The following is a 12495-nucleotide window of genomic DNA, read 5'->3' as shown; positions in this document are numbered from 1 at the left end:
CAGGATGTGATACGGAATTTTGCTTATGGCAGGCAGGCGTTACCCTCCGCGGCCTGAGATCTACAGCTTTGCTGGTTTTACTTCCCTTTTCTTTGAACTCCATGACTCTGGCTTTAAGGTTGCTCACTTGGTGTCACTCACCGGACCTCACGCATCCCAGCTGTGATGACTGGGAATGCCAAACACGATCAGGCTAAAGCTGTTAGCATGGTCGGAGGTTTATTGTCCGACTGACACGTGTAATTGTTATTCGGTATGAAAGTTTTCCATGAATTCCTAGAAAGGCCGACATCTGTTTCTGAAGCTAATCTGTTAGCGGGATGGAGGGAATTATGGAAAATGTTGCGAATGAAGCACATGCTAAAGAGAGTTAGCCCGGTCAGAGCTAAAGTGGGAGATGTTTAAAGTCTCCTAAGCCACTGATGGAGGACGTCTGCATGAATCGCGGAGAATCCCGAACCCAGACGCAGACGTGCCAGAGTCGCCTCAGCCGCTCGGCTGATTGTTTTTGTAATGCAGCAGGTCGCGACCCCTGGAGAGGGTGACACCGTGGAGATAAGAGGAAGCGGCTATGGCCGAGAGTGGCTGTCCGTCCTTCAGGCTAGCGCAGCCCGCGCAGCCCATAATAATCAGCTTCTACTCGTCAACACGTCTGCCTTTAACAAAACAGGTGAAAGTGGTGCATTTGTGCTCATTTATTTCGGTCAAACAGGGAACGCATCCACTAGCAGCAGTTAGCAGCTGTGTAGCATTAGCATTCATCGTTGCCAAGTGACAAGAGCCGTGTTCATCTTAAGGTGGAACAAACCGGAGAAAAGCAGCTGAGAGATGAGACGTCGGAGGGGGTTTGTGGCAAACGTGTCAGGCGATTTGAGATCAGCCCCCACTCCCATGATGCACTGCGTCTGTTTTAGTTACAGCCGTGAGCGCTTGGGTCCCAGGGGAGTCGGGGGAGGGGCCGTTATCTTTTGGGCCGTCCTCTCGCCAAAACCCCGAAGGCCCTCGTCCATATTCATGGGGCTGGTTATGAGTTGACCTCCGTCTGTCGTTCATCCCGAGCCGAGGGAGGTGCGACTGGCACAGAGGCCAATTAGACGTCTCCAAGGTGACGGAGATAACGACGCGGTGGGGGCGTGGCCATGCTGTGTATGGAAGCCTCGCAGCAGGTCACCTGTAGGGTCAGAGGACAGAGGGACAGAGAGACAGAGGGACAGAGAGACATCAACACAAGGTTCTATAGACGGCAGGGAGGAATCCCTCTGTGTCACATTAACTGTAATTAATTGAATTAATTATTAAAAACTGGACGTGTTTTGTTTTCCAGCCTGAAGACAAACATCTGTTTTCTGCCATTGTTAACCAGCTTGGCTGGTGACCTTTGACCCGATGGTGTTCAGAGTCCATTAGAAAAGTTATCGTTTTTTTTATTATGTTCTGAATCCCATGGGTGAAACTACAAACTAAACATTAATAATTACTCCAAAATATGATTTTCCAGGGCTTCTCCGGGTTGTTGGAACCAAGTGCCGGTGCAGAACGACTCGTTTGTTCATCAAAACTCAGCCCAAACCCGGCGACCCTCGCGGCCTCCGGAGCTCCAGCAGCCTGCAAACGATCCCGTTGGTAATTAACCATCAGTCGACTCTCCAAATCGTCCTGCGAAAATCTCCCTCTCGCTCCGGATTAAATTGACAGTCTGACGGCGCTAAACAACTCGATTAGGACCGCCGGCTTTCATCAGCGCGCGAGTCCAGAGTGCGATAAGCCGGCGAGGGAGCCGGTCCAACCTCGGAAACACAGACGACTCACCCTTTTATGGATGGGACTCGCCTTTAGCTCGTTAGCCTCCGTTAGCACACACCGGGGTCCCTCCCAGGACAACCGGACTCTCTGGCTGCTGGACGTAAATCTCCATTAATCCTAATCAAAGGTTCCCGTTTCACCGATCGGGCTCTTTCATCTCTTTGTGTTGGACGTAAACGCTCCTTTGAGGTTTGGGCCGAGTCGGGAAGTGCGTTAAAGAGCAGCAGCTTTATCGCTGCGCGGTTGCTAGCACGACGCTGAGGCCCAGAGTCCTAAATAACCCGTTCTGGATCCCTCTGACACGCTTTTGTCAAACCTGGTCTTCACATTTGGGATTCCTGAAGCGAGAGAAGAAGGAATCGGGAAGTCTGTGGAAAATTCTGATGGATACCGTCTCCGTCCTGCCAGATTTTGACGGATTTTCCAGCGGAGCGTAAAGACGGGGCTTAGTGTGAATCCGCCTCCACCACACGGGCTCAGATTTCACCCAAAAACGGCGGAAAACAACTCCGAGGTGGCGAAACAAACCTGACACTTGAGACGGCAGGAGGTCCGACACGGCATCCACGGAGTGACCAGAGTGTGTACGTTTTAATAAAGGTGTAAAAGTGGGATGAGCTGGGATGGTTCCATCTTCCTGCTCTTTTAGAGGCTCTTCTCCTGACAATAGAGCTCCTCGCTCCAGCGGCCGTATCGGGCCGATCTGCCCCAGTTAACCCCAATCTGCAGCCCAGCCGCCTCCTAATGGAGCCTGTCGGCAGCAGAGCGGCTCGTCCTCGTTAACGCCGCTCACGCTCTTCAGGGTTTCACCAAAAAAGGGATTTTTCATGTGTTACTTCGTCATGTTTGTTTTTAAAAATGAACTAATTTTAGTAGTCGTAGCTGTAGGGATGGAAGTAAAATGATCTGTTACAAGCTGAACATACATAAGGACAACAGACCTGCTGACATTAATGGTAGCTTAGCTCAGTATTAGCTCAGTTAAAAGCTAACGGGTTTAATTCGACTGTGCTTTATTTACAGCATCATTTAGGAACTCAGAGAGTTTTTGAATCTCTTGCTGCTTCTTATCTTTGGTCGTAGCCAGACTGGGCGTTTGGGGTGGGGATGACGGTCTTGTTGCCCACCTGGGGCCTCTCAGAGTCAGCTAGCTGATTAGCATGTTGATCTCAGTGATTATAACGCATCAGTTGCTTAGAATAACACAAATTCCTTTGTGTAAAAACACAAAAAAAAGTCCAAATGTTTATGTTGCATTAGCGCATGTTCGCTAGTTTCCACTCTGATTCCAGTTTATCGTCACTTTTTAGACTCAGACGTACATAAACTTAATATATCATGAAAGGGTTTTATTTGCCCTCTTCACCCTTCACAGCTGACGTTTCTTTAGGCTTTGTGACAGTTTCCCCAACTTTTATTTCCCTCAGACTGACTCTTTCAGACCTGCTGTCGGAGCGAATAATAAAAGAGATTTTTGTGCCTGAAAAGTGTTTTCGTAAAAGTTTTTTTTCCCCGCCGGACACAGACGACGTCGTCGCTCAAACTGAAGCTTACGCTGCGAAAAATCCGGCAGCGGACGGAAACTTTTCTGAGACATTTTCAAAAAAGAGAAAGAGCTCGGAAAGAGAGCCAACGAGGGTTCAGGCAACAGAAACAGAGCGATTTCTTTGTTCGCGCACACCGACACACCGACTGTCACCGCCTGCTGGAGGAGAATCCACCAGAACACCAACGACAGCTCCACTCCTCGCACGATATTTGTTGAGCTCCGGCCAGGAAAATACGAGCCAACACAAATTTGCTCCCATGAATCTGCCGCAGTAATAAAACACGGAACAAGATTTACGAGTTTTTCAGCTGCGGGAAACAAAAACATCACTTCTGCGCCGCAAACATCCCCCCGAAAAATGTCAAGTGTCGCCCTACTTACGTCAAACGGCCCTAAAAACCGAGGAGGGGGAGTGCGCTCGCTGCATATTTCTTTGTCCACTGTTTAGAAAAGTGTGTCAGGAAATAAACCAGGATCCATATTGTTCGCCTCAAGTCCGTTCGCACCCGGGACTTCGCGAATACTGACCCGAGTCCGCGGTAACATTTATCAAATTTTTGAGATATTTGCACCAAACAAGCATAAATCTCAACCGTCGCGGCCTGAGATGGTTTCCCGCCGTTTCATCAGACCAGAGACTGTGTGCTAGCATGGTTTGGTTCGTTTGCCTGTTTCAGGAGAAGGGCCGTGAATCAACTGTAGGTGTACGAAAACACTGAGAAACTTGTTGTGACTTACGTGACGGATGTTTGTCGTGACAGTAATCTGGTACGGATGTTAGCTAGCTGTCACGTATTCAGTAACAGGACATACACAGATAAATCTGGGTGGATCGCCCACCGTGGATCGGCGATACCGCCCTTAATGGACGAGTTTTAGGGCCTGTTTACACAAAATGAAAATGGCCAAAAACAACAAGATTCCATCCCATCTGTGCCTCTCATTTAGAGGTAACAATAGAGCCGCTACTCCTCCGGGTTGAGAGGAGCCGGTTGAGGGAGGTTGGAGCCAGCGCGCCCTCCCTGGGGTGGTGATTCAGGCATGTCCATCCAGTCAGAGAACCTGGGGGAGAAGTAGGGCACATGGGAGAGATGATATCTCTCGGGTGGCCCTTTAGGGTTTCACCTGAGGAGCCGGTTGGGAGTGGCTGGGGGGTGGGGGTGGGGGGGTCTGGCTGATTCCCCTGCAACCCTGAGCTACGAGCAGAGAAGAGCAGTCGTGCTGGTAGAGCTGCGGGGTGAAACCTAGTTTGCTGCCTGCCTGACTAAAAACCACTTGAGTTTGAGATAAACAGACTCGTTTGGCTCATCAGCAGGGAGCAGCTGGAGATCCGGGGGCTTTGATGGCTGCAGTGCATTCTGGGAAATCTGCACCTGTCAGAGAAGCGGTGACAGCTTGTCCCACCCTTGTTGTACCGCCATGTGTGATCCTTCCCATTAGCAGGCCAACGGTGTGATCGACTTCCTGTCTGAGGCGGGTGAGGGGCCGTGGGGGAGGATCTTCACCCAGCCGTGATGATCCCGTTGGGGGCTTCAGCTCTGCCAGTGTGGTCTGGTTTAGACCGGAGGATCTCCGGTTCTGTCCTGGTTCCCAGCCAAATTCTTTCTTCTGTTAGATGTGTTATCTTTTCCGTCTTCATCGCCTTCACGTCGGTCTGAAAATCTTCTGCCTTTCACTCGTTTTCATCAAATCCAAGTCACCCAAGTCTATCAAAACAGCCATTAGCCGCCGGCTCGTTATGGACGTCCCACAGAGTGGAAACATGACTCTGCTGTACAAACAGCAGCAGGAGACACCAAAACAGCTGATCTGAGAGAGGACTCACTGCTCTTTGTTGTCACAGCGGAGACCTGCATGTGTGTGCGTGTACGTAACCTAAAACAGGTTTACCCAGAGCCTACCAGAGTCAGGCTCACAGAACGTTATCATCATGTCAATATTAGCATACAGTACAATTAGCCTGCATTAGCTAGTTGTGACAGCATTAAAATGCTAGTAAATTCTGGAGAACTGGCAAATATTAGCAAAGCTGTTGGCGCTAGCACTCTGGTCTATATGGTGTAACACAGACCTCACGTTCACATATGTAAGCTCGCTTCATACGTGTCACCCACCCACGGGTCTAAAACCCATCAGCAGATGGTGTACGGAACACCGAGGACGCCCGACGTGTGAGCCAAAACGGCCCGGTCTGACTTCCGTCACAAGCTTTTCCATCGTAACGCGCCCTAACGAGTTCAGAGCTTCATTACTGGATGAGCATCTGATCCGACTTCTGCCACAAAAAAAGAAAAATTGGAGGGAAAAATGGCCCGCTATAAAGATCCGGTATTGAATACTGGGAGGGCTCTTTTTTTCCAAAAAAAAATTGCCCCGTCTTCATTTTCTTAATGAGCGGAAGAAGCGAGAATGACTAATTATTTTGTGCCAGGGCTCAAGCCGACTCTTGTTCATGATGCTTGGTTATTGTTATTGTGAAAACTGCTGTTGGCTACATCTCTGCACACAATTAGCACCCGATAATGACGTGTTTAACACGTCAGGACTGCACCTGCCCCGGGGGTTAGCCTTAGGTCCAACTGAACTGACTCATTTAGTATCAAAATCTGAATTTGTCAAAAGCATCACGCACACAGAACTTCGTGAATATTTAGCTCTTAATGTTTTGTTCAAAATCCACTTAATCTTGTGTTTGGCTAGCCGACTGTCATATATTTGAAAGCCTGAAGAGAATGTAGCATAAGTAAGCTGTGCTACGCTAACCCCTGTACTGCTGTGGTATCTTTTCAACGTAGCTGGTTGGCGTTTCTGGGGCTAGCTTTTGCGATACGTGTTGTGACACCGCTTCGTTTAGGGTTGCCACGATGTGTACAAGGAGCGGTAATGCTAACACGGAACTGCTAATGATTTCTCCATTTGCCTGTTTCGTTTCGTCTAATTTGAAACCAAATGCAGCAGTTTTTCATGGCGTCGCCTCCACCCACGACCCAACACGCCTGTCAAAACTGCTGCCTCAGTTCAGAGCCCAGTTTAGGTGGTAACTGCATATTGGTTGTGCAGAGGAAGTGAGCGTCACGCTGGGAATCGCTGCCTAAAGAGGTTGACGGAGCAATTTTCTCTGAAAGCTCAGAGCTTTCTCTGCGTTGGAGGAGTGTTGAGGCATACTCGGAGAGAGAGGGAGCGAGAGAGGGAGGGAGAGAGACGGAGAGAGGGAGGGAGGGAGAGAGGGAGCGAGAGAGAGAGGGAGGGAGAGAGGGAGGGAGGGAGAGAGGGAGGGAGAGAGAGAGGGAGGGAGGGAGAGAGGGAGCGAGAGAGAGAGGGAGGGAGAGAGAGAGAGGGAGAGAGAGAGGGAGGGAGAGAGAGAGGGAGAGAGAGAGGGAGGGAGAGGGAGGGAGAGAGGGAGGGAGAGAGGGAGGGAGAGGGAGGGAGAGAGGGAGAGAGAGGGAGGGAGGGAGGGAGGGAGGGAGAGAGAGAGGGAGGGAGAGGGAGGGAGAGAGGGAGGGAGAGAGAGGGAGGGAGAGGGAGGGAGAGAGAGAGGGAGGGAGAGAGGGAGGGAGAGAGAGGAAGAGGGAGGGGGGAGAGAGGGAGGGAGAGAGAGAGAGGGAGCGAGCAAGGGAGGGAGCGAGAGAGAGGGAGGGAGAGAGGGAGAGAGAGGGAGAGGGAGGGAGGAAGAGGGAGGGGGGAGAGAGGGAGGAGAGAGAGAGGGAGAGAGAGGGAGGGAGAGAGAGAGGGAGGGAGGGAGAGAGAGGAAGAGGGAGGGGGGAGAGAGGGAGGAAGAGGGAGAGGGAGGGAGAGAGGGAGGGAGCGAGAGAGAGAGAGGGATGTGTTGGAACAGGAAGTTCAACAACTGTCCTGAGATGGGAGTAACATGGCAACGACCCACCTGATGGGCCTATTTCTTCAGTTCAACGAGGGTAATTGAGGCCCCCCCCCACCCCTGACCCCTCCCACCCCCACCACCAAAGCAGGACAAGGGCAGCTCGTCTCTCGCTGCCACGTGTCTCTATAACTGATGTCGAGCGTATCGATCCGGCAGCAGCGAAGCCTTTAGCTAATGAGTTCAGCCTGGAATTAACGGGCAAATGAGCCAAATACAGCCAAAGCAAATCTAACGGATCCCTCCGCCTTCATGAGGAGATTGAGTTCTAACTGTAAAGGTATCGTCACTGGGTTGGTTTTACGTGATCTCTTTGTCGGATTGCGAGTGTAAGTCACTTTTAAACGCTTTAATTTGCGTGAAAGATTTCGACTTCTCTGGCGGAAAGGCAACAAAGACGTCTTTGTCGAATCCGAACGGAGTCTTTATGGAGCATTTTACAGCTCTGATACACTTTGGTGAGTATTTACGAGGGATTTTACTGCGCAGCTACCCCTCAGCTACCCTCAGCTACCCCTCAGCCACCCCTCAGCTACCCCTCAGCTAACCCCCCACCCCCCCCAGCACCCACCCTCGCATTAAAATGCCAAATCAATCCGAGTGGAAAAGAGAGAGGAAAAGTTAAGACCCTGTGCTCTAGGTGCAGTGACCCCTAACCCCATCAGACTCTGTGTGTGTGTGTGTGTGTGTGTGTGTGTGTGTGTGTGTGTGTGTGTGAGGCAACAAGCGGTTAAATAAAGAATGTATGGAGAACATTGGTACCTCATAATTGAGCCATTTGTTCCAAGGCCTTAGCAGTGCAGCCCCCCCCGACACACACACACACACACACACAGCAGAAGAGCAAATTCTGCGAACAGAATGACAGAAAATACTGTTTTTGACAGAAAAGTTCTGTCTTTGCATCAGAAACAGGAAGAACAGGAACAGCGAATCAATCACACATTTGTTCCACTAATCACTAATTTTCAATGATTTCCTACATTTCAGACGATGATGACGACGCTGGGAGCATCATTTAGGGGTTTGTTTGTTTATAAAAAATAAGCCATTCGCCCACCTTTTTCCTTGGTAACCGTGGTAATTCAGTGGAAGTCCAGAGGAAGTGAAATTATCAGCATGCTGATGCGGCAAAAGTTAAAAAAAATTATAAAAATTCCAACATTTAAATCCAGTTACAGTGCCCCTCCGATTAGCTTTATTGCCCCCCCTGGAAACACAAAGTGCAGCTTCGGCCGAGCGCCTTCCCCTGAAACACGACGTCCTTCTCCACACAGGGAGGATCATTAGAACAAGGTCAGCAAATGTCCTAAACACAGGACAAATACGCCTCCTCTTAAGGGTGATGTCTTAAAAATGGATTATGCTAGCTCAGGTTTCCATAGCAATTCTGCTGAACAAAAAGGATTTAACAATATTTTTGAGCTTTTACAAAATTTTATTTGAATCTCTAAAACCGTATCTTCCCCTAATGATGACAAACTAGTTTATTTTGGCTTTTTCTGTTCCATACTAACGAGTTTAAGCACAAAGATTGCAGTTGGGCAGCTAGCGCTCGTTAGCGTTGAGGCTCATACACCACTGCGAGAGAGGTCTTGTGTTGTTTTAGCATCAATCATTCAAAATGTGGGTTATGAATTTATAATAGCGACTTTGTGAAAGTAAAACCACAGGGAGAAGCATTAACCGACAGCCACACTGACACTTAGTCCAGCCGATGTCTCCATTTGTTTGACTTCAAACCAATAAAATTCGCAGCTGTGCTAGCTGTACCTAGCTGTACCTAGCTTAAAGCTACAGTCAACGTTTGTTCGATTCCATTGATTGTTTGAATCGGCGAGCCTGCTGATTGTAACTCGCAGATTGTCTATTAAATTTACATAGAGTTTAATTTTAGAACAATCAAATCTTAACAAACGTTGTCGATATGTGAGCCGAACACCCCCCCCCCCCCCCCCTCGCTTTGTCTCCCTCCCTCTGGGGACATAAATATTTCAGGGGGCTGTTGTTAGTTCCAGTCTGCTGGGTTGGATCTGCCTGGAGAGACGGAGCGAACACCAGTTTAGAGAGGAGTTCATGACCAGTTTATGATCCATACAGAAGAAATAAAGCGGGTCGACATCTGGCTTGATGACTTTATATTTTCAGGAAAACTTTGGGGAAAAGAAAGTTTTGGAAAGTAATACTGACATTGAAAAAAATATTTCTGAGCTTTGCCTGGAATGAACTTAACCTTTGACCCCTGTACAAGACACGATTGTTGGTGTGCCCGTGTTTGTTTCTCTTAAACTTACAAAACATTAACAGTGTGCAAACTGTTTACTTTTAATGGCTCCGCCCCTTTTATCAAGGACTCAGACGTGCCCTGTGTAGACTTGGGACAGCTACGTATCCCACAATGCATTTCACCTCAGCTAGCGCCAATGGCCGAATGTACATACTTTTTAAAAACAAATCTCGATGCACGAACCCCAGAAGTTCACAAGTCAGCACCTGTGCACGTGGCGTTCAGGACCTTCTAAGGTTCCCAGGCTCAGAGAGGAGCGAACAACTGAAAATGTCGGCCGGTCTTTAAACGCCACGTGTGTAAAATGTGGCGACATCTGCCGGTGAGATCACAGATTAATTAAAGACAGCACATAAAACAATCAAACATTTAAATGAAAATGTAGATGAAAAGTGTGTGTGTGTGTGTGTATACAGATGCTGTTTTTCCTAAAAGGTTGGGGGGGAGGGGGGAGGAACCCTTCTAAAGATGCGGCTGCACGCCCCTGCATCCTATTCAGGCCCCCGCCACCAACGCGATGACCCAGAAAATCAATATTTCACCGAGCCGGAATGATAATGTGGCGATAATAAAAAAGGAAGAAGCTGACCACGATGACAGGCCGCCGCTCGCCCTCCGAATGCAGGCGCACCAACACATAATGGGCAATCACGGAGGCCCAGGCCACGCTTGTGTTGTAATTTGTAATCACAGGCTGAGTGTGTGTGCTTTAAATCTAATCTAAAGATGAACAGCCAATCAGAGCTCTGTCTCTGGCCCACAGGCGCCATCGCTAATTCATGTTAAAGTCAGTGATGACAGGGCACCAACACAGCTGAGGTCCGAGGCGGTAACAATCCGAGCTGATTACTGGCGGCGTTCATTTAGCCAATAATGTCTCACGCGGGCGCCGCCTCATTGGTACTGTTATGTTTAGATTCCATTTTGTAATTGTAACTTTATCCACAGATTTTTTTAATTGTTTGTTTTACCCCTTTTCTGATTACCAATCCATCACACACGTGTTCGTATTTGTACCTTTATGTGGACCCTGACTGAAATTATACATCCCGGGGACTCAACATCTTCTGAACCACTGATCCGAACCTTAACCCAATTCTAAACTGAACCTTAAATCCAACTCTAAAACCATAAAGAGATGTTTAAAGATGTGAGGACCAGTTGCACGGTACTCACTTATCAAAGGTCCTCACGTTCAAATACCTAATGTGGTCCTCACTATGTCATGTAGACAAGAATGCAGACACACACACAGTATCATTTTTTTCTCTCGTTATTTTCAGCTCTTAAATTATCCAGTCACACCCTCATCATTGTAATGCAGGTTTTTTTTTTATTTTAATTTTGAACATCACACGCTCAACACAGTTATTGTCGACTTCAGACTGTGTGGTTCTCCGACATGATGCGGCAGGACGCGACGAATCAAAGCTAACATTTGTTTACATCAGCTAGAGAAGGGAGCCGCTGATGGTGCTGTAGTTATTTAAATCGTCGTAGAGACACGCGCCTGGTGGCACATAGAAGTGAACGGTGTCTCCTTCGTTCAGCTCTGAAATGAAGGAGTTGGTGATGTACGTGGCAACGTTTTCTTGGTTATGCTTCCAGTTATTCATGATCCTTTCGTTGTTCTTGTACACGTGAAAACGAATGGTACATGAGTTGTACCCAAAGGCCGTGAATTGGAAACGGTAGACCCCTTTGACCGGTGCTGTGAAGACACCTACAAGATAAAGTGGAAACCAGTTAGAGGCGATGGGCGGCGACGTGACCGGGCGCCGCGGCGACTCACCTGTCGTGTTGTCGTAGGCGTTGCCGACGTTTGTGAAAACTTTGCTGTATTTCAGTTTCAATCCCTCCTTGGGCGCCACGAGTTTTCCTGAGTCGGTCAGAGCTGCGTAAAAGGCCACCTTCGTCCTCTCTGTTAATACACAAAAGTAGCACAATGGTTACTGGAAGAACTGTGGAGGAACTCAAAAACCAACCACCTTAGTGTCATTTTGACATATTTTGGTCAGCAGATGAACCAGCTACTGTGATTTTGCTTACCAAGAGTCAGCTCATCCTTCAGGTTGTTCACCTCTGTCTCCAGGATCGTTTGCTTCACCAAGAGCTCTCCCAAAAGCTCTTTGAGCGCCTTGACTTCGGGCCAGATGTTGGAAGGCTCGGTGCCACCTCCATCATGAGCCTGGGACCCAGACAGGCTGATCAGCAACAGCAGCAACCCAGTGATAGCCCTCATTTTGTGACCAAAGTACCGTGGTAGAGTTAGCCCTCACTTATATAGGCTGTCCAGACTGAGGTTGAATGACCATCTGGGTAAATCTACATGGACTTTTTGCATGTGATGTTTGAGAATACAGAAGATCATTTTACATAATCAGACTGTTAATGTCTAACAGAGTCACTTATTATAACAGGGATGCTCATTATGTCGATCGCGATCTACCGGTCGATCGAGGCGTGACATTAAAAAATATCAGCCTATCATTCACCCCGTCACTTGATTGATATACAGGGCAGCCAGTTAGATGACAACTGAATTTTGACCTTTAGGTCACCGCTCATGCGCAAACAACGGCGCTAAACGCTAAGCTAGTCAGCGAATTACTTCTGATTTTAAGCCAATTAGTTCATTATTATGTGTGTTTTGCAATATTGGCTCATTCGGTTATGCAAGGTACATCAACACACATTGTAATTTGAGTAAGGTAATGACCAAAAACATTTTGCACAGATTTGTATTGAGCAATATGGATTCATGTAGCTATGGGCGGTCCACCAACATATATGGATCATATAAAGAATTCTCGATATATTTATGAATAAATGTATGTTTTGCAAATTTATAGTAGGTAGATCTTCTTGACTTGGTCATTTGAAAAGTAGCTCGCATGCTAAAAAAGTGTGGGCACCCCCGAATTATAACATTCAGGCCTTCAGAAGTGCAAAAATGAAGGGACAAGCTGACAAAAACCA

General features: G+C 48.1%; 1 protein-coding gene across 1 annotated transcript; it reads right to left on the bottom strand.

Moving 5' to 3' along the window:
* Positions 1-10829: 10829 nt before the first annotated feature.
* LOC101072486 (complement C1q-like protein 2) lies at positions 10830-11773 on the bottom strand. Its single transcript, XM_029846894.1, has 3 exons — positions 11566-11773; positions 11309-11437; positions 10830-11239 (listed from the first exon to the last, which is right to left on the bottom strand). Exons 1-3 carry the CDS (start codon positions 11756-11758, stop codon positions 10968-10970), a joined length of 594 nt encoding a protein of 197 aa, XP_029702754.1. The 5' UTR covers positions 11759-11773; the 3' UTR covers positions 10830-10967.
* Between the last annotated feature and the right edge of the window lie 722 nt (positions 11774-12495).

This window comes from Takifugu rubripes, chromosome 14, assembly GCF_901000725.2.
Source record: "Takifugu rubripes chromosome 14, fTakRub1.2, whole genome shotgun sequence".
NCBI classification, from domain to species: domain Eukaryota; kingdom Metazoa; phylum Chordata; class Actinopteri; order Tetraodontiformes; family Tetraodontidae; genus Takifugu; species Takifugu rubripes.
The sequence above is the reverse complement of the archived record's forward strand: the minus strand, read 5'-3'. Positions and strand labels throughout refer to the sequence as shown.

Bases quoted from the DNA above. Each gene is read 5' to 3' on its own strand.
- LOC101072486 (XM_029846894.1), bottom strand. From the start codon at position 11,758: ATGAGGGCTATCACTGGGTTGCTGCTGTTGCTGATCAGCCTGTCTGGG. The intron at 11,438-11,565 runs GTAAGCAAAATC...GTGTATTAACAG, and splicing joins GAAGGATGAGCTGACTCTTG to AGAGGACGAAGGTGGCCTTT. The intron at 11,240-11,308 runs GTGAGTCGCCGC...TTTATCTTGTAG, and splicing joins CGCCTACGACAACACGACAG to GTGTCTTCACAGCACCGGTC.